We start from the raw sequence: 26,663 nt of genomic DNA on the forward strand, positions 1-26,663 counted from the left end.
TACCTTGCAAAATGCATTAGAGTAACTCATATCTGCCTTGATTTCTCATTATATGCCCCAAGTACATTATATTATGTCCGTAGTACTTCTTCATTCGTGACTTTGTCTGTCTATGGTATCTTCAGGATCCTTCTGTATAACCATATCTCAAAAGCCTGAAGTTTTTATAGAGTTTCCGCCTTCAATGTCCACGTTTCTACTCCGTACAGAAGCACTGAGTACACGTAACATTCAAGGAGCCTCATTTTTGTTTCTAGGGTGAGGTCATCGCTCTTGAACACAGAGCTCATAGTCAAGAATGCACTTTTTGCCCTTCCGATGTGACATTTAACCTTTTGGGTATTGTCTCACGACTCATTGATTATAGTTCCCCAGTAGTTGTACTGTGAGACACATTCAATTCTCATTTGGTTCACATACAGATTTGCTCCAGTTATGTTTTCCTTGCTGATGATCATTAGATTGGTGTTGCCGGTGTTTATATCCAGTCCATATGTTCTACTTGTTTCCGTTATTTTGTTCATTAAGTTTTGCCCTTCTATGGTATTGGAAAACACTATTGTATCATATGCATACCGCAGTTTAATGAGCTTGACTCCATTTATTGAGATGCCTTCATCAATATCTTTTAGAGCCTCTTCAAAAATGTGATCCAAGTACAGATTGAATATCAGTGGTGAAATTATGCACCCCTGTCTCACTCTCCTTAACATTTTGACCTGATCTGTATATTCTCCATCCTATTATTTTTAGGTCTCTTCCGTCAGGCTTCCTGTCCTCTTCAGCACTTTCATCGTTTGTTCATGTCTGACTCTATCGAAAGCCTTCTTGTAGTCAATCAGGCATGCAAAAACATCACAGCTGACATCTCTACATTTCTGAAACAATACCTGCACGCTAAATAAAGCTTCCCTCGTACCAACGGCGTTCACAAATCCAAACTGATTGGGCACAGTTTGTTCCTCGCATTTCAGGTAAATTCTTTTGTGGATGCCTTTTAAAAACAGCTTCAGCAGATGGCTCATTAAGCTTATGTAGCCCTATTTTCTTCACAAACTTTTGCTCCTGATTTTTTGGGCACTGGTACGAACCTCGATTTGAGCCACTCTACTGATATTTTTCCTGCCATGTATATTTCATTAAATATTTCATTTATTATTTTTATTTGTTCTGCATCTAATAGCCTCAGCAGTTCTGTAGGAATTTCATCAAGTCCCGGTGCCTTTCCATCCTTCATTTGTCTGACGGCTGCCGTTATTTCTTCTGGTAGGATTTCAGGACCTGAATTTTCTTCAATGATGGGTTCTTGTATTGTTCTAAGGTCGTGGAAAAGTTTGTCTAAGTATTTTTTCCATACTGTCTTCTATCTTCTTTGGTTATGGCAAGATTGCCTTTATCATCTGTTATTTTTCCGCTGTTGCGTTTACGGAACTTTCCAGCTATTTCCTTCAGCTTTTGATGGACATTAAAGTTATCATACCGACCCTGATACTCCTCTATTTCTTGACAATGTTCTGTTTTTTGTTTCTCTTTGGCTTCTCTTATCTTTCTTCTGACGATGGTATGTATTCTTTTATATCTGTATCTTTCTTCAGGTGTTGTTCTTTTATTTCTCTAACTGTTTCTTGTATGATGGTCAGACTTTCCTCTATAGTTCCTGCATTTCTGCATTTTAGCATCTTTGTATTCGAACTCATAACCTTCTTTGTTCTGACTTTGAAATTACTTGAAACTGGTACATGATCAGAATTTATGTCTGCTCTCGGGTATATTTTGACAGATGTACAGCTGTTCCTATACCTCTCATTTACTAGCATGTAATCAATCTGATTTCTTACAATGCTTCTCACAGAATCCTGTGGAGATTTCCAGGTGTACACCTCCCTTGGGTGTAGCTTAATCAGGTGTTCATTATTATATCTCCCCGATCGTTCCGGTTTCCTAGTCCAAATGGTCCAACTGCAGATGATGTTTTGCTGGCCCCAACTTTGGCGTTGAAGTCACCCATGACAATTGTTAGGTCTTGCTAACTAAATATAAACTCATTATAAAATAGACGATGACGCCATTGTTGTAGTAAACATATCTTCAACTTACAAGCGATAGAATCTATCTATGATACCCGATTATATTATAGCAAGAATAGCCGGCTGCTGGGCCTATATATTATTCGTCATTGTGCTAAAAAAACCTTAAAATGTCACTGTCCATTCTTCTTCTGCTTCTCTGGTGTATCCCTTGCTTAGAAGACAGTCAATTGATTATGGACAAAGGCTGGTTTTTTTTCGGAACGATTCGGACATACGTTATTTTTACACAACTCAGTGGCCTTAGACGTTATAGCCCTGTTTGTATTTACAGAGCACAGATACGGCACTTTTCTTTTAGACTGCATTGTCAGTTCAAAAAAAATAAAAATTTGAGAAACTGTTTTTCCCCTGACCCCTGCATATTTAAGGTTGGTCTTCACCCTCGATTAATTTGTTTCTGATCCTAGAGATGGCTCTACTGCGGAATACTACTGTGGTAATTTTTTTAACTTAATCGTAGATTTCTACATGATGACTGTAATATTTTTAAACCCTAACAAAAATTGCAGTTTTCTATCATTATATCAATTGGCTGAGTTGCCAAGTTGTGTAAACAGTAATTTTTTCAAATACCTATGCTATAACTTATAATACTAGTAGACCAAGTAAGCAAAGATATCTTTAACACTATCTTTATGTATAATACTTTACTGGTCTGCTGTGTCAGTCAGAATATAATAATTATCTAAACAATTTTATCGACAAAGAAATTATTGCGGCTTTATCTGTGAATATCATATTACCATTAAATTGGTACATCATATTATATTACATTTTTGTTGATAGTTAAAAATTAAATGATCTGGTATTATGTAATATTTATACTATCTCAGTCTTTATGGATTAATACATTTTACTATGTTTTCCTCTTCATCAAATTAGTTCATAATATAAATAGCAAGCAATTTTACTTGAATTTTACAATGAATCATTTACTTGAATTTACAGTCCGTAAACAAAAAATCCTTTTTGATTCGCTTTCCGTATCAGTTATTTTTAATGGGACTGATTGTATTTTTATTTTAATTTTGTTTAGGCTTCTTACTACGATCAGAACCAATAAAAGTAACTAAAGGACTAAAACAAGGATGCAGTATGTCACCCTTACTGTTTAATTTATATATTGGGGCAGTCCTCCAAAATTGGAAAAATCACTGCCAGGGAATGAGAATCCACATAGGAAATGACGTAGTGTTCTCCCTGAACTTTGCAGATGACCAAGTCGTCCTAGCTCAAGATTCTTATGATCTAGAATTTATGATGAAGCGTCTATACAGAGAATTTGTAAAATGGGAGTTACAAGTCAGCATGAAAAAAACAGAATATTTAGTTATCAATTCAGATGCAAGGTCCGAAGTGTTTATCGACGAGGACGTGGAAATCAAACAAGTGGAAAAATTTAAATATTTAAGTGCACTCATTGCTAAGAACGGCTTGGGAGAAACCGAAATTAAATACCGAAGTTATCAGGGACGTAAAATTGTAGGATGTCTGAACTGGTGGGATCGCAACATTTCCAAAAGGAACAAAAAAGAATAGGGCAAACCATGGTTGAATCAGTTCTTTGTTATGGCTCTGAAGTATGGACAATTAATGCAGACCTGAAGAGAAGATTGTTATCCGTTGAAATGGATTATTTGAGAAGAAGTGCTAGAACATCAAGGCAGGAAAGGAAGACCAACGAATATATAAGAAATAAGATGAATGCTACAGAAACGGTCATTGACAGAATAGAAAGAAGAGGTTCAAAATGGTTTGGACACCTATTGAGAATGCCTGACGAACGTTGGCCCCAAAAACTTCACAAATTGAAGCCCCCTGGAAGAAGAAAAAGAGATAGAACTTGACGCTCATGGAATGAAGGAATTAGAAGAGCGATGGAATCAAAAGATTTGGATGAGGAGCATGCCTTAAACCGGCAGGATTGGCGGAGAAGAACGGGAATACGGCGATAGCCGTCTCCAAATGTATTGTATTTACAAGTTAGATTAATGTCAAACGTTAATAAACTTATTTTAACCTTAAATTGTGGCTTATTCCCATTAAAATAGTAATTACTTTAAAATGCCACAAGAAAACGGCTTCAGAACAATAGATAAGATTTAGATAAGAGAAGGGAGTGTTCCAAAAAGTGAGTGTCGTCAGTCTTACAGTGACCTCCCCACCTCTTTCGGAGTACGGTACGTGCCTCCACACCCCTTTCGGAGTACGGTACGTGCGACAGTCAAATGCACACAAGTAAGTGAGGGTGGTTTTAGTTGGTAGGCGAGATAATAAATACCTGAATCTTTGGCACTGCTATCTTTAGTACTTTAAATTAAACTAAAACCCAAATTTTAGGGACTCACAATGGAGGTAGCATAAAAAAATTTCAAATCCCAACCCTCAGAAAAATTGTGAGTACGCCACTGGTTATGCAAGGAGCACTATTGTTTATAAATACTAAAATAATTAACTAAAAACGTCTAAATAGTTTTGTAAAACTAAATATGTTTTTTATAGATATATTACTTATAGAGTGTAAATTTTATAATATCGTACTTTCAAAATAAAAGTTACTATTGTGTAACTCTGTAAGTTTCAGCATGACCGGTTCAAAATTCAAACCGATAACATTTATATTAAATTTTGTTATAATCTACCAAAGTGTTGTACAAAGTAATTGATATGGCAACCCTGTTAGTATGACGTTTCGTTTGAAGCGTTTCGAAGCCGAACGTAATGCTATCTATCGATGATAAATACTACCATTGTTTCAGATGGAGCCATCTTCCTGTATTACAATTTGAAGGCGGCAGTTCAAGACATAATTCTTGTTTAACGAGATTTTTCATATATTTAGAAAAAAATATTTAACGTTTTATTGCAAATACTTTCCACTTTTACAGTTTTATATGTTATTAAAAAGATTTTCAGTTTCTTACCGGTAACTTTATTATAAGCCGAAACATTATTTTTTCCTATTGGGACAAAACTGTAAATTCAAAAATTTTCAAAAAATTCATAAGTATTTCTTATAACTATATCTTGATGCTGTAAAAAAATTAACAAAATCCTATGTTTGGTTTTTCCGCTTTATACTTGGAAAAAAGTAGTTTTTTTGAGTTTTTTCAAAAACGAAAACTTGAAGTTTGCTTAAAAGTTGTCAAAATACTTCTAGTCATCACATATACCTTCTCAAATTTTTTTAATTTGGAGTTTGTCTTTTGGGGGTGCAGATCAACCTTAAGTTAAATGTTGCTGAAACATGGTGAAACTTGATGAACAATGAAATGATCTTTCAGAAAAAATAATTTACATACCTCGTATTTTTTTTCATAACTTGTGGTGGTTGTTTTTCGATGATAAAAGTCGACGTAACTAGCGTTGACAGCAACTGTGTAAACTCCTGGAGTAGGTGTGGTAGCACATCGGCTACTACAGGGGGATCTACCATAGGTACTCTCTGCTTCAACCTTTCCACCTCTTTAGTTTGTTGCCGATTCAACCAAATTAATTCGGCCAAACTCTCGCACCTATAAAAATATTTGTTATATAAAATATTGCAAATTTCTGTAAAATTTGAAAACAATAAAACGAATTGGCTTACCACTCCTGTATAGTGTCCAAATTACTTTTGAAGTTAGCTCCATTTCCAGCTAACTGTTGATCTCGTTTCCATTTAATGAGCTCCTCGTCCAAAACATGCGTTTGCAACTGGGCCACTAATTGAAATGTTTCTTTTAGTTTCTCGCCCAAAGCTAACTTCAACTGCAACAAAGCAGCCAACTTTTGATTGAGACTGGCTTCTACTGCCTCCTTTTGTTTTTGAAGTTTTGTAGCATTATTGTTAGGTATTTGGGAGTTTTGTTGGGTAATCATCTGCTGTAAATGTGCTGAAAATATTTACAAAAATAAAAAGACTATTATTTGTATACAGTTTTTAATTAGCAATTTTTATAGTCAATACATAGACCAGGGGGATCTGTGAAAAAAACGACTACATTTGGATGTGAGAGGTGGCATTCTAATTGTTGCAGAAAAAGTTGTGTGATATATTAAACTCAACAGCCTTCCGGATTTAACCGCGTCGATTATGACTACGCCGAGCTTTCGACATCCTCTCTGATGTCTTCTTCAGGGCTTTCGAGGTCTCAGTTTCCCGAGCCCCCAGACACTACTACACTGATCACTGATCAATGCACTACTGCTACTGGGCGGACGGTTCATTTATACCGTCGATGGTGACGTTACACTTTATCGTGTCAGTCGTTTTTATTTTTTTCATAGCTTCATAGCGTCCGTAGCCCACGATAAGAAAGCTACGGTTCCAAAAAGTGAACAAAAGCAACTGTAATAATTAGCAGAGAATTTCTGTAACCAAGAAACAAAACTATATGTTGGCTTAGTAAAGTAGCGAGTGTCCCAAATAAGTAAACTATTAGAAATTATACAAACTTCAAATGTTGCCGATAACCAACGTTGTTCAAACTACACTTGGAATTTGTTTTCCAAAAATTGGTTCAAAATAACTTTTTTTTTCGAAAAAAAAAGTGCATCTGCTTGGTTAGCTTAAACAGTTATTTGCGTAAAATTAAAAATTTACTATAATGTGATCATAGATGAAAGATAGAGAAAGACTTTAATAAAATAAAAACATAAATATATAGACTCACCTGTAATTTTCTGACATTCGTGATATTGTAATGCAAACGACTCCAACTCTTCCTCCATTTTTCTTATGTCTTCTGCTGTACTCTACAAAAAAAAATCGGTTGCCTGTAAAGTCGGTTTTACGGGCGAAGATTTTACGTGACAACGTCTTTTTCTCGGTAGAATATTTATTGATATGAATATTATTAAATTGCACAATAGGAACAAGGAATTGAATGAAAATAAGAATTGCACAAATTTTAACTATAGAAATATATTTTGTTTACTAAAACATTGTACATGTAAACTTAAACTTAACTAATTTCTATTTGAGTGATTTTGTTGAGGATAGGACGATGATAGGAGAAATATGAAATGAAAGGAAGTGTTTCTGCTGTAATGTGTCTTGAACGCCAAGAACGCTCGAGAAAGACAGAGACCAGTGATGTTCCGTCGTGGAGCTTATCCAATATCGGGAGATGCCTTCGGCAAAATTCGGTAGATTTCGGTAGATCATATGCAATGACGTATATATATATATATATATATATATATATATATATATATATATATATATATATATATATATATATATATATATATATTATAATACAGTGCGTCCAATTAAGTGAACACCATAATGGAATTTTTTTTTAGTTTTATGACCTAAAACCTAAAATCAATCATCAATTAAATTTTTTGAGCCATATACACGAGGTTTGTCAAAAAATATGAACATAAAATTCATATTTTTTGATAAACTGCCTATATTACTAAAAAAATTTAATATCTGATGATTGTATTCTAAGTTTTAGATCATTCAGAACTTTTTAGAAAGAATAACTTTTTTCCATAAAACTAAAAATAGAAAAGTTTCCCATTATGGTGGCGACTTAATGGTTCAAAAGTTAAAGACCTTAAATAATTATGCTGAACTAATTATTAGAAATAACCATAATTCATTGAATTTTGTTTAATAAATAAAGAATCAAATTATTGGGACCAAATGCTCACATCAGCTATTATGATACAAATAAGGTTTAATAATATTTTGAGAAATAGTTATAGGTCATAATATTTACAGAAAGTTAAAACGTTCTGGTTCAAATAGATGTAACAACCATTATCTGCTAATGGATTAAGTCGGCAGTCAAAGAAAACCGACAGCACACACACCGTCATTTAGCTAATAATTTATCACTTGATACTTGAGATTCTTTGAGAATTGAAGAGACGTGTGTGAATGATTATGATTACGGAATGATGTTTATACAATATGTTATTATTAGGTATAAAATTACGAACTTGAATCTCGGGGTATTTCGCTTTCTTTGCATCTTTGCAAATATATTTTTAAACACTATAGGGAAGTATCAAATGAATTTTAATACAAACGTATTAAAAATACCAAGTATTAGGTTACACTGAAAAGTTTTTTGATGGTAACAGAAATAAAAAGATAAATTGTATTATCCGAATTTATTTTCAAGTCATTGTGATATTTGTTTTAAAATTAGGTAGATTCAAGGGGCAGTTCGGTAGATCGGTAGATAGGAATAAAATTCGGTAGATCTACCGAAAAATCGGTAGACGGAACAACACTGACAGAGACACAAGCACGGAAGCATGCACCGATTCAACGCGCCTAATTCTCTAGTGCTGCGCGCGCAGCGGACCGATCATGTTTGAGTGGGAGAGAGACGCAAGGCATTCGCCGGTCCGGCGGGCCTCTCTCTTGTTCGGTGACTCACTGTAACAGACGTGAGCGGGCGTTACACTTTTTCATGAATGACTCCGAGCCACAACCTAATTTAAAACGTTGTCACGTCAAAAAGCAGAAAAAAATTAAAAAGTGCACCAAAATCGAAAGTAAAGTGAAAAGTTTCTCGCTGGGATACTAATTCTCCTAACCTTCCTTTTTCCCACCCTACCGCCTGTTTTCATTCAACGATTTAATTCAAACGTAATATTCTACGACGTTGAATCTTGAGCGGCATCGGCCTGCAATATGTTTCGATTCTCACGCAATGTTCTTTGATATTGGATATTAAGCGGGCTAAGTAATTAGACAGCAACAGTTCGGCGTAATTTTCAATGTAAAATCCCATAAGAAATACATAGAGTTATAAATAAACATTTAGATTATGCTAATTTTCGTCTGAAATTTTAAGACGCAATTCTTAAAGTGCTTCTTTTCGAAGATTTTTAGATTTAGATAATTCGAAATATTAAATAAAGCCATAGAGGAAATTTGTATGATCTGCAGACTGGAAAAAATACCACAAAATAACTACCACTCCTTCGTTTTATGCTAAAACAGCATTTCGTGAAAATTAAAAAACCAAAACAATTCTTACTCCATACAAAGATTTATTTACCTGAGTTCTATTTCTTAAAACATTGATCTTTTGTAAAACTTCTGCACTGCTGTTTGATATCATCAGATTTGAAAAACCATTGAAATTTCCCACACCGGCAGCTTGGAGCAGTCTCATTTCAGCGGCTAAACAGCTACGAATGAGGGTAAAAAGTTGCATTGGACAAGAACTGAAATAGATATTTTTAATTAATATTCGTTATTAATTGTTCTAATAATTATGTTCACCAACTAAGACGACAGATCAGTAATTATGTTACAGAACATGAAATTATACAAACCTGTATCTTTCCTTAAATAATTTTGCGGCTTCAGCAAGTTTTAGTTTTGTAAGGAAATATTCTGAATCAGTTACAACTGATGCTTTGTCCTCTATCTCTTTAATTAAAGAGTTGATCAAGCTTGAAATGTACTGCTCATGTTGTGGATTGTCTGGATCAATATCACAACTGAAACAAATAACGCATTACGTTATTTTTTAATTATTAATAAGATTGTTCAATTATATAGATTAACTCTAAAAAATATTTAAATAACCGATAGAAGTCTATTGTCTTAGATGCCACGCTAATGAAATTTTAAAACAATTTTTTTACGAGAAATGGAACACGTGGAAGTAGAAAACCGAAAATACAACTAGAGCACAGGATCCAAAAACGACAGAATAAAATAAAAAAAAATTACAAAGAAAAACACAGTTTTTTACAGAATTCTATAATTTTATGAAGAGTGCAATATATATCACTGGCGAAACCAGAGGGAACGTGTCGGTGGTTCAAACCCCCCCGCCCCCCCTCCCTGACTGTTTCATGCCTACCACTACTGAGTCTTGATTTAGCCTGGAACAGACCAGCAGCAGTGTACCAGCTCACTTAATACATCATCTTTTTATTTTGGTAAATTTATGCGAATCAAGACAAAATCGAGGATGAATATCTAAATGCCCAAATTTTAAATAAAAGAGCCTTGGATTCTACTTAAAGAAAGTTTACCATTTCTACAAAACTAAATTTGCTTTCAAATAAAATGCATAGAAAGATTCCTCTGCTTGTCATATTCTAAGTCAGTTTGCACCGTAATGAGACGTTCGCTTGATGAAGGTAAAGGGGGCCATTAGCGGCGCGGCCAGCTTGTAATCCACCCTCTTTGCAAGTGGAAAAATGCACTAGAAATATTTGAAAATCATGATATCACAAACGACAGAAAAGATTTATTTTCACGTTCAGAGCGTCTGTGAATAGCCGTTCTGAAGATCCCGTTTAGGGTGAAATACGTATAAGCGGATATACAGACGCACTATACGTGAAATCAAATCTTAACTGTCTTTTTCCTTTCTTTCCGGTTTATGATTACTTGATCTCGTCTACTTGGGGGGTTATTAAAAGAGCTGTTCACCTTTGGGCATATTGGGTTTAATTTAGTTACTGAATTTTCTAAGTAATTTTGCCAAATTATTATCAGTTATTGCAATGGTCTTTAATCAGATGTTTCATGTCACTATAAGGATATTTTGTAATTTTTGTAGTATCTTCTAAGTTGATATGGCTTGTAGTTGCTAGTTGATCTGCTTTTTCATTTCCCCAAAACTGTGTCCTTTCCCATGGAATGACGTGTTTCTAATTCATTTTTTATAGCTTGTACAATGGGATTTGTTGTATAAATTTGCATTAATTTCAATAACGCATTATTAAGTGAATTTGTAATGATGATCTTCATACTTCATCGTATTACTCGTTTTAAAAAAATATTTAGTTTAACTCGTTTAATATAGCTGTGGTCTCGCCTGTGAATATACTACAATTTATAGGTAAGTGTATGCTGTAGGAGTTTTCTTCATCAGAATAGTAAGCAGCAGAAGACCGCTTTAGATTATCGTTTTATACGAGTCAACGCTTTGCGGGACCGTCATTTAACAGCGGTGCAAACAAGAAATCAGCTTCAAGAGGTTCGAGGCAATAATTTAAGTGTATTTACAGTTCGTCGAAGATTACATGAATTTGGTTTGCAAAGTTGCAGACCAGCAACTGGGCTCAAATTACTTCCACGGCACAGAGTCGGTAGACTACAATTTTCCAGAGAACATTTACATTTAAATTTAGGACAATGGAGTAATGTTCTTTTAGTCGAGATACTATCTTCACTTATCAGATGGAAGAGAACGAGTATGGCGTCGAACTGGAGAGGGATTTGTGGAGTGCGCTTTCAGTCCCCGCATTAGCCATGGAGGGGGTTCAGTGATGGTATTATGGTATGGACAGGAATATCCCGAGAGGCGCACACTGAATTGGTATTTATTGAGGGTTTGTTGACTGCACACCGGTATATTGAGAGGAATGGCAAAACATTCAGCAAGATGATATTCACAACCTCATAGACAGCATGAGCCGATGTGTACAGGTAGTTATAGAGGCTAGGGGACGCAATACAAAGTATTAAGTTATTTTTAGTAGTTTTTCTTTGTTATTTTCATACTTAGGTTAAGTTACATTTAAGTTGTATTTTTTATGTTTTGTTATTGTTATCATTGTTCATTAAAACCAAGATCATGTCGTTGCTTGTAATCATTATTTAAATACAGTGCTCCTGGAATGTCGATATGACATTCCTTTACAAATTAATACAAAAGATAATGGTAATAATAGGAAAAGTCGTAAATTGTAGGTGGCAAAGTCATTTCGTTCCTAAAAATGAACCAATCCATATTTTGACATAAAACAAAAAACATAATACTTAGAAGATATGGTTGCAACCGAAAAACAAGGTCTTGCGAAAATCCGCTAACGGAATTATTTTACAGGATGATTCAAAGTAAAGATAAAAAACCACCTTTCGATTAACCCTGTATAATAAGTCAAATACAAAATTTTATTAAAAACCTCACTATACTAAATTAAAATTTATAAATTTCTACACATTGTGCTAAAAAAATTATCAAAATAGGGCTCAAAATAAAAAACTGAAATACTTTGAATTTGACCAAAATTTTCTGTTGCATTTTTTTGCATCTGAGTGTAATAAAAAAATATACGGAAGCAAGTAAAAAAGAGTAGTAAACGAAGAAAATTTATGTATTATATGGAACTACAGATGATACATAAAATATTGAAATCTGCCAAAAATTACATTTTTTAATCGAGATATAACAAAATTAAAAATATTTTTGCAATAAAAATAATGCGAAACTCCTTTACAAAGTTAATACACAATTTTACAAACAAAATTTTCAAATATTATCATAGCTACTGTCGAAATTGTATGTTTTAGTTAATATTTTTGATATTGCTTTTGGTGCAAATTGTGTAAATCTTCTTATCTTATCTGCTGTAAAGATTATAGATATGTGTAGTTAAATATTTTTAAAATGTTAATCATATCTTCCTTAACCCTCCACTTAAATCACAATAATATCACATACTTTCAGAAAAATAATAATTTTCAGTACTAAATTTTTACTATTTAATATAAACAATATAGGGACAATGTACATATTTATAGAGACACCATGGAAACAATGCAAAAATATAAAATCTGTTTAACAGTAATTATAGGTGACTTCAAATAACAAATAATTCAAAGTACAAAATTTCAATTATGATGATCGAAATGATAGAGGAAATATATCAAAGTACTAAAATAATTTTAAGAAATAAATCTCTACAATTTTTTTTAGTGGCGTTGTAAGATCGTCTTATGTTGAGGACTAAGTACAGTCATAACATGAAATCTTTGCATTTATACCAAAATAGTGCAGTGAAAATAACCTAACTGACACTTGTCTTGTTTTGGCAGAATTAGAATAAGCAAATAATTGTCATATCAGTAGGTTATGATTACAGTCACGGGGCTCTAGGCACAATGTATAGAGACTCGTCAGTTGTCACTACTTGTCAGAGATCATTGTTAGAACATGGGTTTTTGGATATTGCTGATTCTTGCAGATTTTGTTAAAAAGAATGTTTAAATAAATGTATTAAACACAATGAAATATTATTACTTGGCGCAGTCTAGTGGAAATTAAATGAAAATCATGGAAGCAAGGTTACCAAATCCATTATCATTTGAAGGCAATGTGGCCAAAAATTTTAAACAATTTAAGCAAAGTTTTGAAATATAACTGATGGCATCAGGAAAAAGTGATGAAGTTAAAGTAGAAATTTTACTCAATTTAATTGGAGAAGGCATTGGCATTTATAACAGTTTGGAATTAACAGAGGTCCAACAAGGAAAGCTAGCAGATGTATTGGAAGCATTTGAGTCTTATGTCACCACTAGAAAAAACGTGGTTTATGAAAGATATTTGTTTTCTAAGCGCATTCAAGAAGAAGGAGAGCCTTTTGACCACTTTTTAACAGATTTAAAAAATAATTTAAGAAATTGTGAGTTTGGTGTTGAAGCATTTTCAATGGTAAGAGATAGAATAGTATTAGGCACCAATAGTAAGGATACACAACAAAGCATGTTAAAAACAATTAATTTAGATCTAACTAAAGCTATTGAAATATGTAAAATGCATGAAGTATCGCAATCTCAAATAAAAGGAGTTCAAAACAGCTTAGAGAAGGTGAAAATTGAATCAATTGGAAGTAAAGTCAAGCAAGGGCATAATTCAGTCCAAACAGTCAGGGGTGCAAGTTCTTCTAGAGGTGAATTTAACTACAGAAACTGTGGGAGTGTCCATGGACCAAGAAGGTGTCCAGCATAAGGAAAAAAGTGTAGAAAATGTGGTAAATATGGGCATTTTGGTAAAGTGTGTTATCGTGGTAGGTTAGTAAGAAAGGTACAAGTGGAAGAAAGTGAAAATAATGAAGTAGTCAATTTCATGATTTCATCAATCACTGTTAATGAAATTAAGAATAAAAATAATAAAGACCAGATGGAAAATTTAAAAATTAATAACATTGATATACCTTTTAAAATAGATACAGGGGCACAGGTTAACCTTTTACCCAAGGTTTTTGTTGAAAAAGTTTGCAAAATGGATGAATTAAAAGAAACTAAGGTCACACTTGAGACATATGGTGGTTTTAAGATCATTCCTTTAGGTATAATAGAACTTGTCTGTAAATATAAAAATATTGATCATTTATTAGATTTTGTTGTAGTAAAGGAAAGATCAACACCTATCTTGGGTTTATGTTCTACCATAGAGCTTGATTTAATTAATAAAATTGATAACATAACACTACATTCTAAAGAAAAATTTGTAGAAATGAATAAGGATGTTTTTTCAGGTTTATGTAAATTTCAGAAAAAATGTAGTTTAAAGCTTAAAGAAAATGCAGTGCCAGTGGTTAGGCCACCTCGTAGAGTCCCACTTACAATGAAGCATAAACTTAAAATAATCAACTAAGTAATCTTGAAAAGCGAGGAATCATAGCAAAGGTTGATGGTCCTATGCAGTGGCTTAGTAACCTGGTAATTGTTGAGAAAACTGATAAATCATTACTAATCTGCCTAGAGCCCTGTGACCGTAATCATAACCTAATGATATGACAAATAACATATTATTTATTTTAATAGACAACTGCGCATATCTGTTTTTTGCTTAATAAAAGTGTCATTATTGGAGTTAGTTTTTTTTACCCTTATTATTCTCACATTTAAAATCTATTTTGTTTTGTCAGTGCATTCTTTGAGAAATTTTAAGTCCAAAGGAGTACTTAACTAAAAATCAACAAATAATTAAAGTTGGGCGGTTTTGGCTATAAGCCAATGATATACTTGTGGTGTTTCCGTCACTGCAATTAAAATTTTTAAGACATGTAGAAAATTAAAAAATATATTTAATATTGTAAGTAGTTGAAACATCTGAAATTGTTTTATAATTGCAGACAGTTAAACCCAACATTATTAGTCCCAGGTGGATAAACCCAGGAATTTTACATAAAGTTTTATTGACACTTCAAGGTCAGGAAATAACAAATACAAATTATTATGTACTGTACTGGCTGGTACAGATATCTGCATATTATAGATACTAAATAGTGCAATGTTTTAAAAAAAAGCCCTATAATATCTATAAAAATTAACCTCTTTCGCAGATTGTAATGTGAAACCAAACTATGTTTTCATTGCATATACCTGAACACATAATATTTATTTTTGCATGTATACTTTGTTGATTGATAGATTCTGAACCCTCCAACTGTTCCTATTTTCTTTATAATTTAATAATCCTTATTATGTAATTACTCTTATAAAATTCATATATTTTGTATACATATTTGTATGATAATGATATAATAATTGAAACATGTCATGTATTTTGTTAGCATGTTTAACACTCTTATGATTGTATTAAAATTTGATTTATTCAGAACAGAACAAAATCGGTAATATTTATGAATCATTATTGAAATATTAAAAAACAATGTTTACCAAAACTTTTCTTCAATGTAATGAGCTAGATAGTGCCTCACTTCAATCGGAAATACATCGCCATAAATTTGTTGTAGACTCACTGGTGGAAGTTGTTGTACTTTAGCCCAAAGTGACATCTTGTCTGTTCTGAAATGAAAAAAATTATATACATAAAACAAACCTTCAATCCTCCTTAAATTGTTGAAATGTATAACATTTGAAAATACATATATCAGTTTCATAGATACTAAATAATCCAATGCTATTTATCGATGAGCCTAACCCATATTATTTACATATTACTTGTTTAAATATTGCATAGGTGCATACAATAATTATTTGTTTACATAAACGTTTATCTATAAAATCGTATGTTAAAATTAACGTTCAAACTGGAAGTAGTTCTACAACATTGTGTTATTAAGAATCGTGTAATTTCATATTTTAGTTAGTAATAAATAAAAATAAATGCAATAATAAACCTACCACCACATACCAATAAACCAAAACGGCAATTAACCTAGCGAATATAGACACAAAAAACAGCACTGACTTGACTACTGACAACCTACTGACACTCACTCACAGACAGTGACAGCCTACTGACGAGGTGACGAGACGAATAGACGATAGACGAATGACCAATGACGATACAAGCAGAGAACAGACGAACACAAGTCTGTTCCAGGGTTGCCAGGTGAAAATTTTTGTTCTCCCTAGATTGAACATTAAAATATCCCTAGAAATCCCTAGATTGGAATAAATGTATATATGGTTGCCTAATTCTGAATAAAATGATGGGATGTATTGATGGTTGCCTAATATATTAACATGGATATAAAAAAAATAATTGTTGTTTTATACCTTTATTTCAAAAACATTAAATTTTTATAGGGTACAATAGCGATGATTTGAATAAATTTAACAAAAACAGAATAACGTACTTATTTTTGGCTTTGAATATTCTATTTATTATATTCTTATGTATTATTCACTTAATCTAATTAATACAAAATACAACTTCGAAGAGAAATGAGAAGGTGAAGCATAGAATTTTATTTATATATTTCAACGAATCCTGTAATTCACCCGATTCCTACTGTAAATCCCCTAATTATTTATTTTATAAAACTTAAGATTTTTGTAAATCCCCTAATTCCTGCTCCAGAATTTGCTTCTCCTTTCTGAAAATATATAGGAATCTATTTTTAGCAGAAATCTATTTGGTAGCATAAAATGAAGATTCCCAGAACGTGGACAGTTAGCGACATCTGATAATAAAATCCTCAATACAAGTAGTTTACTGGTAGCTTAATTATTTGTAATGAAAGATCGTTTATTTAATACTGGTAATACGCAGTGGTTTTATACATGAATTAAAGAAAATGTTATTACAATAGGCCTATGTAGGTAAATATTTGAGCCGGTCAAAAATCCCTAGATTATACACTAAATATCAAAAAAATCCCTTTGTCCCTTTTATACTGAAATATCCCTAGATTCGGGATAAATCCCTAGACCTGGCAGCCCTGGTCTGTTCGTCTGTTCTCTGATGCAAGATACAACACAACTAAAATTATGCGACGTTGCCCGATTGTGAGAAATATACTGGATAAAGGATACGCAAAAGAATAAACAGTAAAAATACAGAATAAGAAATATTATATTTTATTTTGCGGTAAAATTTATGACTTAAACAAAAAGGTAATTATTTGGTAAGCCGGAACTCCCCAAAAATGCCCAATTTTTTGTGGACTTCTGTCCACAGTGAAAAAACCTTAAATTTTAATGTTTTCTTTGCGATAAACTAGTAAAAGTGCCCAAATAATCAAAAATACAGAAAAAATAAAAAAAGTATTATGAACCAAAAAAATTTACATAAAAAGCAAAGAAAAGAATATATACATGTCTTAATAAAAACATAACTAAAACATATTAAATATCACTGTTTTTTACTGATAAATTATGAAAAAATGCGGACAATTGTTTAAAATAATCAAGATTTTTAATATTTCAAAACAATATGGCGGCCATGCGCAGAAGTTAAATTTTATGTACATTTGACATTGTTGCCAGTTTTAACCTGTAAAAGATCTAAAAATTTCATGAAAACTACTTACCTTAATAAACAGGTGGATGCAATCTTAATAACCACGTGCAAAACGAGTACCAGTTAACCATCGTCTTCAAAGAAATCCCGAACTCGTTATTTACGAATTCTTGCCTAGGCGGCTGTAAAAATATAATAAAGTTGCCACCAACATAAATATTTTCTCTGCCGGCAATTTACTTGCTTCCAAATAGGTCTCTTTCTTTGCCGATAGACTAAATTCACACTTTTTGTGTTTTTGATGTTATACTTCTATACGCGCCCTCCACGTTGGAAATTTGTATGGGAGTGAATCTGTGAAACCATTACATATGTAAGATAATGAGTAAGAGAGAGACAGAAGATATATTTTCTCTCTCTTCCTCTCTCGAATATAAAAATGTTCCTTTTGTATATATAAAGATATATATACATATAATATTATACATATAATAAAATATTTATTAATATTATTATTTATGTGATATGTTTTGTATTATTTATTAAATGTTCATAATTATATTATTCTTTTGTATTTCAAAATAATAATCTCAATAAATCACTGTATGATCCAGAACTGTCAATTTTGAAATACATTTGTGTTATGTCCTCGGTAGTGTAGTAGTCAGTATCCCCGCCCGTCACGCGGGAGACCGAGGTTCGATTCCCAGTCGGGGAGAACTTTTTTATTAATGTTATTACATTATTGTCATTTTTAAATACTTATGGATATTGCATTTTAATTTGTATTGTATTATTATATATGGAATTATGTTGCACTGTACTGTAGTGTATTTTTTATGTATATTATTGTCATTTTTAAATACTTATGAATATTGCAGTTTAATTTTTATCGTATTATTATATTAATAACAAAATAAACAATGAATTTTACTGCAGAGTCTGTGTAAAAAAATTTTGCATTCAACTCCTTTCATACATATATGAAAATAAAAATATACATTTTCATCAAAATATTGATTCAATCCTTCATTGTTAGTAAGTTGTTATTAATTCTGTTTCTCTTTCTGCTATGTCTTACCTATAAATTTACATATGTAATGATTGTACAGATTGACTCCCAAATAAATTTGTAACGGCGAATGCGTGTATAGAAGTGTAACTTCCACCGGCAGTCCCACTGGACTGCCACACCCGTTTTTTTTTTGTCTTGGGACAACTTTATTACATTTAAACCTACCTTTGGCGTCAATTCGCAACTCGTTGCCTAACCGACACACCATTTTGTCTTTAATAACACCGTGTTTGATCATAAAATCTAGGGCACTACCGTTATTCAAACAAAATGCGAAACTTTCCACCCACCACACTCCATTTTATCTTCCTTTCGTGACGAACAAACAAGAAATGAATCACCCAATATTGATTTATTTGAAATACTATATGTATTATATATACATAAATTACTCTGTGAATCCCACAATATTTATTAGCATAAAATTTCATATTTCTATTATTAAAAATAAAAATGTAAACCAACAAACCAAATCTAACCTAGTCGACTTTACGCTACATGATTTATCATGTGATTTGTCATAGAGTGAAATTTACATGTTTACACTGTGTGATTTGTCGTAACCACTGTCATGCGGCTCGTCATAGCTTGTCGCAGGAGAATAGGACATGCGGAGAATTCCGCATGATAAAATCATATGATTTTCGGTAATAATACAAGTAACACCAACATATTTAAATATCGCGCCTTATTCTTATTATCGTCTATTAAAATAGTATCGTCTATTAAAATAGTTAAAACACGTATTTACGTAAATATAGCTATTTTATTAAATTAAATCAAACTCGTTCACAATCGTCATCATTAAATCACACCAAATTATTATCTCTCGTTCCGCTGTATTTATGTGTCATCACCGAACTACTCGTGACCATATAAGGCAATTAGTGACCCAAGCCAATCACCGTATTAGAAGTTGAGTGTGACTTCACAATGTCATAACAGTAACCAGTATTCCATCTTAAGCTGATTAGGACATTAGGAAGTTAGTGACTTAAGCTGATCAGCGTATTAGGATAATAGTGTGACTGCATTATGTCAATTCAGCGACATTTCCTTACCGAGAGACAACATCCTTTATTTATTTATTGTTTGTTGCATTGATATTGAGCCTATTATCTAATATGTGCTATTGTGTCGTATTTTTCTTTTAATATGTATTTAGTTTATTTTATTCTTAGTTTAGTGTTTTATAGTCTTCTTAGTCATAATTTTAGTTTAGTTTCTTTATTAATTATTTTTAATTTGATATAATATAAACACTAAATTTGGTACGCCCCGTCCACTATTTCTTCGTAAGAGCCACCTGCGAGCCCAAAGGTGTCTGATCTTTTTCTTCTTACTATTAGCTGTACGCAGTTGTTGCCGGCGTATTATTATTAAAAGTCGGGAAGCCAATGCAAGCAAAGATGTATTTTCCAACCTTTTCAATTGAGCGTTCAATTGAATTCAACAATATATTGACGATATCTATTCAGATACTGCTTGATTTTTATGTCATTAATTTTGCTTTGGCCATATCCTCTGTAAGTGGAATGCATTTTTCTCGTAGTTAGCTCCGCGTGGCGATTTTTCCAATGATGGTTGTAATGTGTTTAACAAGGCAGCTGTGATAAGATGCATTATCCAACACGATGACAGTTACTATCAACACCTTGGAAATATGAATGTTCTCGAACCATTTACGGTGTCAGATTTCGTTTTCGAGAGTCTCAATCAAACGAACAATCACAGATGACCTAACAACAAAACAACTTATCTGGTTCGGACACATACAAAGAATGGATAAACAACGAATTAAAAAAAAATATTAAAATGGCAACCAGAAAGAAAGAGAAAACGAGGTAGACCGAGAAAAAGTTGGAGCGAAGGAATAAATAAAGAACTGAGAGAGAGGGCCATAGAAGAAGACCTATGGAACAACCGGACTAAGTGACGATTGGAAGTCGGAAAATGGCGGAGAACGTTATAAACCGACAAGTAGTACTAGTAGTAATACTATTTCAATATAATTAGAAAATAAACAAAACATAAACAAATCATAATATCAAACAAAGGAACAACGGAGGAAGATATAAAAAATAGACTAGGACAAACAAGAGACTGCATACGAAAATTGAACCCGGTACTATGGGATAAGAACATCAGCATGAAAACAAAGAAAAAAATATATAATACCATGACAAGAAGTATCCTCACTTATGGGTGTGAAAATTGGACAATAAATAAGAAAACCAAAAACAAAATAAGAGCAACAGAGATGGAATTTCTAAGGAGAAGCTGCAGAGTAACAAGAAGAGATAGAATAAATAACATGGAGATTAAGAGGAGAATGGGAATGAACTCCGACATAATAGACTACATCGAACAGAAGAGGTTAACCTGGTACGGACATGTCAGAAGAGCAGACCAAAATCGGTGAATAAATAGAATAACAGAGTGAAGCCCGATAGGAAGAAGAAAGAGAGGCAGACCCCGAAGATCTTTCAGAGATGAAGTGGACGAAGCAATGAGTAGAAAAAACCTACAGTAAGGGGACTGGCTAAACAGGAAAAATTGGAGAAAACGGTTGAGTGAAGGAATACAGTGAAAACTGTGGAAATCCTTGTATATATATAACAAAACATAAAAATTTCAGGTTAGGGTGATTCGACGTTTAAATTAGGACCAATCAGAGGTTCGTATTTATTTTCCAATGTCGTAAGTTGTGAGATCCGTGAATATGCTGACCGTGTTAACAATCTTGGTGGTTATACACAACGTTTTTTAAACTAAAGTATTTAATAATCTTTTTTGAGAACGATTTCCGGAGTGGAAATCGACACGTCAAATTTTTTAGGTAAAATATAATTCTCATTACAATCAATTACGGTTCATTTAAAGGTTAGTGTAAGGATTTATCAAATAAAATTTTTATAAAAATAATCAACTTATATTACGATTTCAGCACCTATAACACTTTCTAATAAACATTCATAAATAACCATTAATTAGCAACGTTGCAACACACTGTTAAGAATGTTTTTCTCCAGTGTGAAATCTCATATGCTTTTTTAATTGATCATTGGTTAAAAATTCCTCTAGACAAATTTGGCACTCGAAACGCGTTTCTTCGTTATGCGATAGCATATGATTGTTAAAATCATCTTTTTCGGAAAACTGCTCAGAACAAATCTTACATTTTATAACGTGTGTTCCTTTATGATACTTTAAAGAGTTTTTTCCACTAAATGACTTAGAACATATATCACAAGTAAATTTTTTCTCTCCTGTGTGCGTTCGCAAATGGCATTGTAAACCAGATTTCATAGAAAATTTCTTAGAACAAATATAGCACTGAAATGGTTTGTCCCCAGTGTGAACAGCTCGTATATGAGTTTTTAGAACATTCATCCTCATAAATCTTTTTGAACAAAGGTCACATTTAAAAGCTTTTTCCCCAGAATGCCACTCCATATGACCCTTCAAACTAATCTTGTGTAAAAACCTCTTTGAACAAAGTTCACACTTAAAAGGTTTCCGCCCACGATGTCGATTCATATGACTGTTCCACGTACTCCAGTACGAAAACTGCTCTAAACAAATTTCACATTCATAACGTTTTTCCTTAGTGTGAAATATCATATGATTATCTAAGTTAATCGTAGATAAAAATTTCTTAGGACAATATGCACACTTTAAACTTTTTTTTTCATTATGGATTCGCATATGCTTCTTAAAAGACTGTAAGCTCGAGACTTGCTTATTACAAACATCGCATTGAAAATGGTTTTCACCCGTGACAGACGGGTTGTACTGTTCTTCTAAAGAATTTTCTTGAAGAAACTCTGAAATGAAAATTTTTCTTTTAGGAACTAGTATACAACAAATCTGATCGTTGTTTATATGTGTTTTGTTTTTTTTTTAATCCATTATAATGAAATATAATGATAATCAAAATGAAGAAATTAAACATAAATAAAAGATAATAATAATCCTAAACGAGAGCAATTAAATCTAATCTATATATAATAACATAAGTTAACAAATAAAATACAGTTATATGATTCCCTTAGAAACAGGAAACTGAAATGATACTAATTATCATTATTCCTTTATGAAGGTACTCGAAAATTTATATTTTCGCAATAAACAATATATTTGAAAAGTGTGGCAACATTGGTTTAAAAAGTATGCACGACGCATACCCACATCATTACCATTGACAGCAGATGTAATGGCGGATGCAGTTTGAAGTTTATGTCAAAATATCGCTGTCCTGGTGGAACATTGACGTAACTGCAAATTTATCGAAAATGAGTTTATGTCGTCATTGGGTCCAAACTTGGTTACCCTATTCGTCAGATCACTATCAGACGTGTTGTTCAGCTTTTAGCCACCAGGGAGCAGATGCGTCATATTTGAAAAATCAGCCGATCTCGGAGAAACAATGACAGAATGTATAGTTGTGCTTCGATAGGTCGAGTGTGTTCTTGTATCTACGGTGCTACATTGACGCAATTGTATTTTATGTTATTGTTGCTTTAAGGTTTTTTCACAAATACGTGGAAACATTGACGTAACTGTATTCTGTGTCATTTTTCATCTGGATTTTTCCTTATTGTGAGGCAACATTGAAATAAGTGCATTTTAAGTAAGTAAAATATACACCAAGATCTCCAAACACCAACACTTGGTAATGCTCTCTTAGTCAAGAAGGAAAAAAAAAGAAAAAGGAATGTGGATAATTGGTTGAAAGAAAAGAAGAAAAGCCTAAAGAATTCTAACCCTCTATAGCCCCGTGTGTACTCAAGGCAACAAAGGAGTTTTTGATGCAGAAAACTTTTTTAAAACAATTTCCGACTCTAAGATGCCCTCTGTTGATTTCAGTCAACATTTGGTTATACATTTTAATACACTTAGTGCCATCTATGAACCTATGACGAAACCTATATAGAAATTTTTAACAGTATGTCAAATGCACATGGCTGCCTTACTAGTTTGTATTTTCGATCGTGATTTATTGTTATAAATTGTGTACAATTTATATAAAAACACATTATATGGCATTATATCAGCATTTAGATATTGATTGCCGTTGAAACTTGTTTATTTTATTGTGTTGTTTCAGTACTGTGATAAAAAACAGGTATGTTGTTTTGAATCCACACTGGACCATATCATTTTAAATTATTTTTTTAGGATGGATACAAAAACGTTCTACGGGAAAAGCAGTAAATATCCGTTATTGTTTGTAAAAGTTCCCAACAAATCCGAGGAATCCAAAGACTCTGACTTTAAAGAGAGTGATAATGAATTTTCTATAGGTACTCAGATATCAATCGATCCAGGATCAAATGAAATGGAAAATGAAGATGATTTGTACGAAGCAAATTTAGACCAGGATACGAATTTAGATTTAGACCAAGATCAAGATGATACCGGTAAAACAGAAAAACACACTGAACAAAATGTGTTCAAAAGGTCAAAAATGATAGAAAAAAACATTCAGCGGAAGAGTGGTCCCGAACAGTATTTCCAATTCCAGAATGGAAAGGTAATTTACTGACATGCAAATTATTAGAACCGGAATCCCCTCTACATTATTTTAAAAAGATGATACCTACGAATATGCTGGAAAACAGTAGAACAAAGTAATTTGTATGCACTGCAAAAGAATATAAATAAACCATTGAATATGACACTAGCAGAATTAAACCAATTTATTGGATCTGTTCTCCTGATGTCAATATATGGCTTGCCAAGGACAAGATCATTTTGACAGAAGAAAACATGTGTTGCTCAAATAGTTGACACTATATCTAGGAATCGCTGGGAAGAAATAAAAACTAAAATTCATTTCAATAATAACGAAAATATGGTCAACAATAATGATAAGTTATATAAAATTAGACAATTCATCAACGGTCTAGTTCAAAATTTTCAGAGTATTCCAATGAGTGAAAAATTGTGTATTGATGAACAAATGATACCATTCAAAGGGGCACATTCTTTAAAACAATATATAAAGAACAAACCCAAAAAATGGGGATACAAGGCATTTGTTTTTTGTGATAGCAATGGTATTGTTTATAACTGAGAATTATATAGCTAGGTAACAAAAAATTTTACAAAATGAGTATGTCTGTGGAAATTTTATCATTAAAACTAAATTCTAATTTTTTCTTTTTAAAACTAAATTCTAATTCTAAATTTTTCATCCCTAAATTTGATCCCCAATTGCAATTATGTCATTGTTTCCTCAGTTATTTTGTGGCAACAATGACATAATTGCAATTAGGGATCAAATTTAGGGATGGAAAATTAAGAATTCATTTCGAATGTGTAGTAGAGTTACAGTATATCACAGTGCTAAGTATAACTGCAATACTAATCCAGTAACTTCATTATGCTTCATTGCATGAGGTATTAAGTAAAAGAACTAATCCGGCTAACCTTACTAATGTTAGCCTTTTTTAATTTAATTATCCTGTTTTCTTATGAGTCTCACCTGAGTCATTTTCATTTGTTTCCGTTTTAATATCTTCAATATCTACTTCTCTGGATAACTCATTCTGCATGTATCTTATGTCTGTACTAGTTAATTGATAATCATATTCCTCAAGTTCTTCCTTAATTTCAACCTTAATATCCCTTACATTGTCTTGCGCCAACTCCAGTTGCTCGAAAGAAACCACATCTGTAGACTCCATAACCTTATACGGGATTAAAAACTACCAGAAAAATAAATTAAAAATTGAAAATAGTTAAAATACGAGAATCAGGTGTTCATGTTCAAACATACTGTTACTTTTTTTATTTGTAAAATGTAAATGTCAAAACATTGGGTGCGTTCAGAACGAGCAGTAACGATAACATCTTTTGCGTTTGTTTGTCTCTCTCTCTAGTGCATTGAAATTGAAACTTTCCTCTCTCTCTTCCGACCAAAACGAGATGCTACTATACTTACTTGATGTAAGATAGAGACACAATGAACAAAGGAACAAATATTTTGTCATCGAAATATTTGCGTTTGGCAGTGTTGCCATGTCCTTGTAATGTATAGGTTGTATGCTTCAAATGTACTGAGAGGAAGCTTTGAAAAAGTACATTTTTAAGAAAATGCTGTAATAAAATAGTTTCAAAACATATTAATTCCAAATAACTTAAATAAGGACAACATAGCTAAAGAAACAAAAAGAGTGGTAATTTTGAACAAGAAAGTCTAGTTTCATTAAATACTAAAAACTAACTGTAGTTAGTAGAAATGTTAACCAATTCATTTTGACTTTTGGAATGATGAATTTAGTTGGATCCGACAACTGGATCAGGTCGAAGTAAAGAAGAAAGAGGGGTACAATACTTTTTATAATCTGGAGTTGGTAGAGCATTACATTGAAGAGCTACTTACACGCTATCTCTTCTTAGTCATTGTCAAGTAGATGCTATTTGGATCTTCTGTTTCCATTGGTGGAAGACATCATATCTTATGATCTTTTACAGAATGTGGTTGGAATGGTCCATTAATTCGGCGAATTTCGTTCTGGCAATGTCATCCGTCTGGTCTAATACTCTTATCTGTTGGGTGTCTCCGAAAAGGAATCTTTCTGCTATGTACAGAGGGACGTTCGCTGGTTCTCCTAGTACTCCGTTGTGGACAGCTTGTATATTCTTTCTGTTCGCTGTTGATGAGCCTGGTCTTTGTTCTGAATGTTAATTTGGTTCTTTTCCTAGTTAAGCTGCTGATATTGGTTTCAGGGCCGAGTCTAGCAGTTGGTGCATCACACGCGGGCGGCCAAAACAAATGGCAGCCACAGGCCGTATCTATTTCTATCAATAAATCAATCAAAAAATCAAATTTTTCACGTATTTCTCAAAACAAAACTACTTCATTATAAGTTCATAAAATCATAAGTTATTAAAAGATCAAAATACCTACGTCCCATTTTTTCAATAGCATAGCAGCCCTTTATTGTCTACTGTTTACACACATTGACACGTTCGAGTTAGGTGTTTCCAAACTACTAATGATAAGGTAGGTATTTTAAAATTTTTTCTTGGATTTTTTCCAGTAACTAATAGCACTGGAAAAGGCCTGTA

General features: G+C 32.6%; 2 protein-coding genes across 4 annotated transcripts in view; both read right to left on the reverse strand.

Annotated features, from left to right (window-relative positions):
- LOC140432821 (signal transducer and activator of transcription 5B-like) overlaps positions 1–17,602 on the reverse strand; it is a 33,653-nt gene extending 16,051 nt beyond the window's left edge. Inside the window, exons 1-7 of one of the 3 annotated variants that reach the window (XM_072520946.1) lie at positions 17,580–17,602; positions 15,478–15,606; positions 9,381–9,548; positions 9,101–9,269; positions 6,746–6,827; positions 5,680–5,965; positions 5,393–5,605 (exon numbers count right to left, since the gene is read on the reverse strand). In XM_072520946.1, coding sequence (XP_072377047.1) covers positions 5,393–5,605; positions 5,680–5,965; positions 6,746–6,827; positions 9,101–9,269; positions 9,381–9,548; positions 15,478–15,596 — 1,037 coding nt within the window. In that variant the 5' untranslated portion in view covers positions 15,597–15,606; positions 17,580–17,602. Of the gene's footprint in view, positions 1–5,392; positions 5,606–5,679; positions 5,966–6,745; positions 6,828–9,100; positions 9,270–9,380; positions 9,549–15,477; positions 15,607–15,945; positions 16,105–17,579 lie in introns of those variants that run through there. The other 2 variants (XM_072520944.1, XM_072520945.1) reach the window with 2 other exon arrangements.
- A 3,892-nt stretch (positions 17,603–21,494) lies between these two features.
- LOC140441997 (uncharacterized) lies at positions 21,495–25,395 on the reverse strand. The gene is made up of 2 exons (XM_072533023.1): positions 25,075–25,395; positions 21,495–22,411 (listed from the first exon to the last, which is right to left on the reverse strand). The coding sequence occupies exons 1-2, from the start codon at positions 25,274–25,276 to the stop codon at positions 21,597–21,599; spliced, it is 1,017 nt and encodes a 338-aa protein (XP_072389124.1). The 5' UTR covers positions 25,277–25,395; the 3' UTR covers positions 21,495–21,596.
- Positions 25,396–26,663: the final 1,268 nt, after the last annotated feature.

This window comes from Diabrotica undecimpunctata, chromosome 1 (assembly GCF_040954645.1).
Source record: "Diabrotica undecimpunctata isolate CICGRU chromosome 1, icDiaUnde3, whole genome shotgun sequence".
In the NCBI taxonomy this organism is placed as follows: domain Eukaryota; kingdom Metazoa; phylum Arthropoda; class Insecta; order Coleoptera; family Chrysomelidae; genus Diabrotica; species Diabrotica undecimpunctata.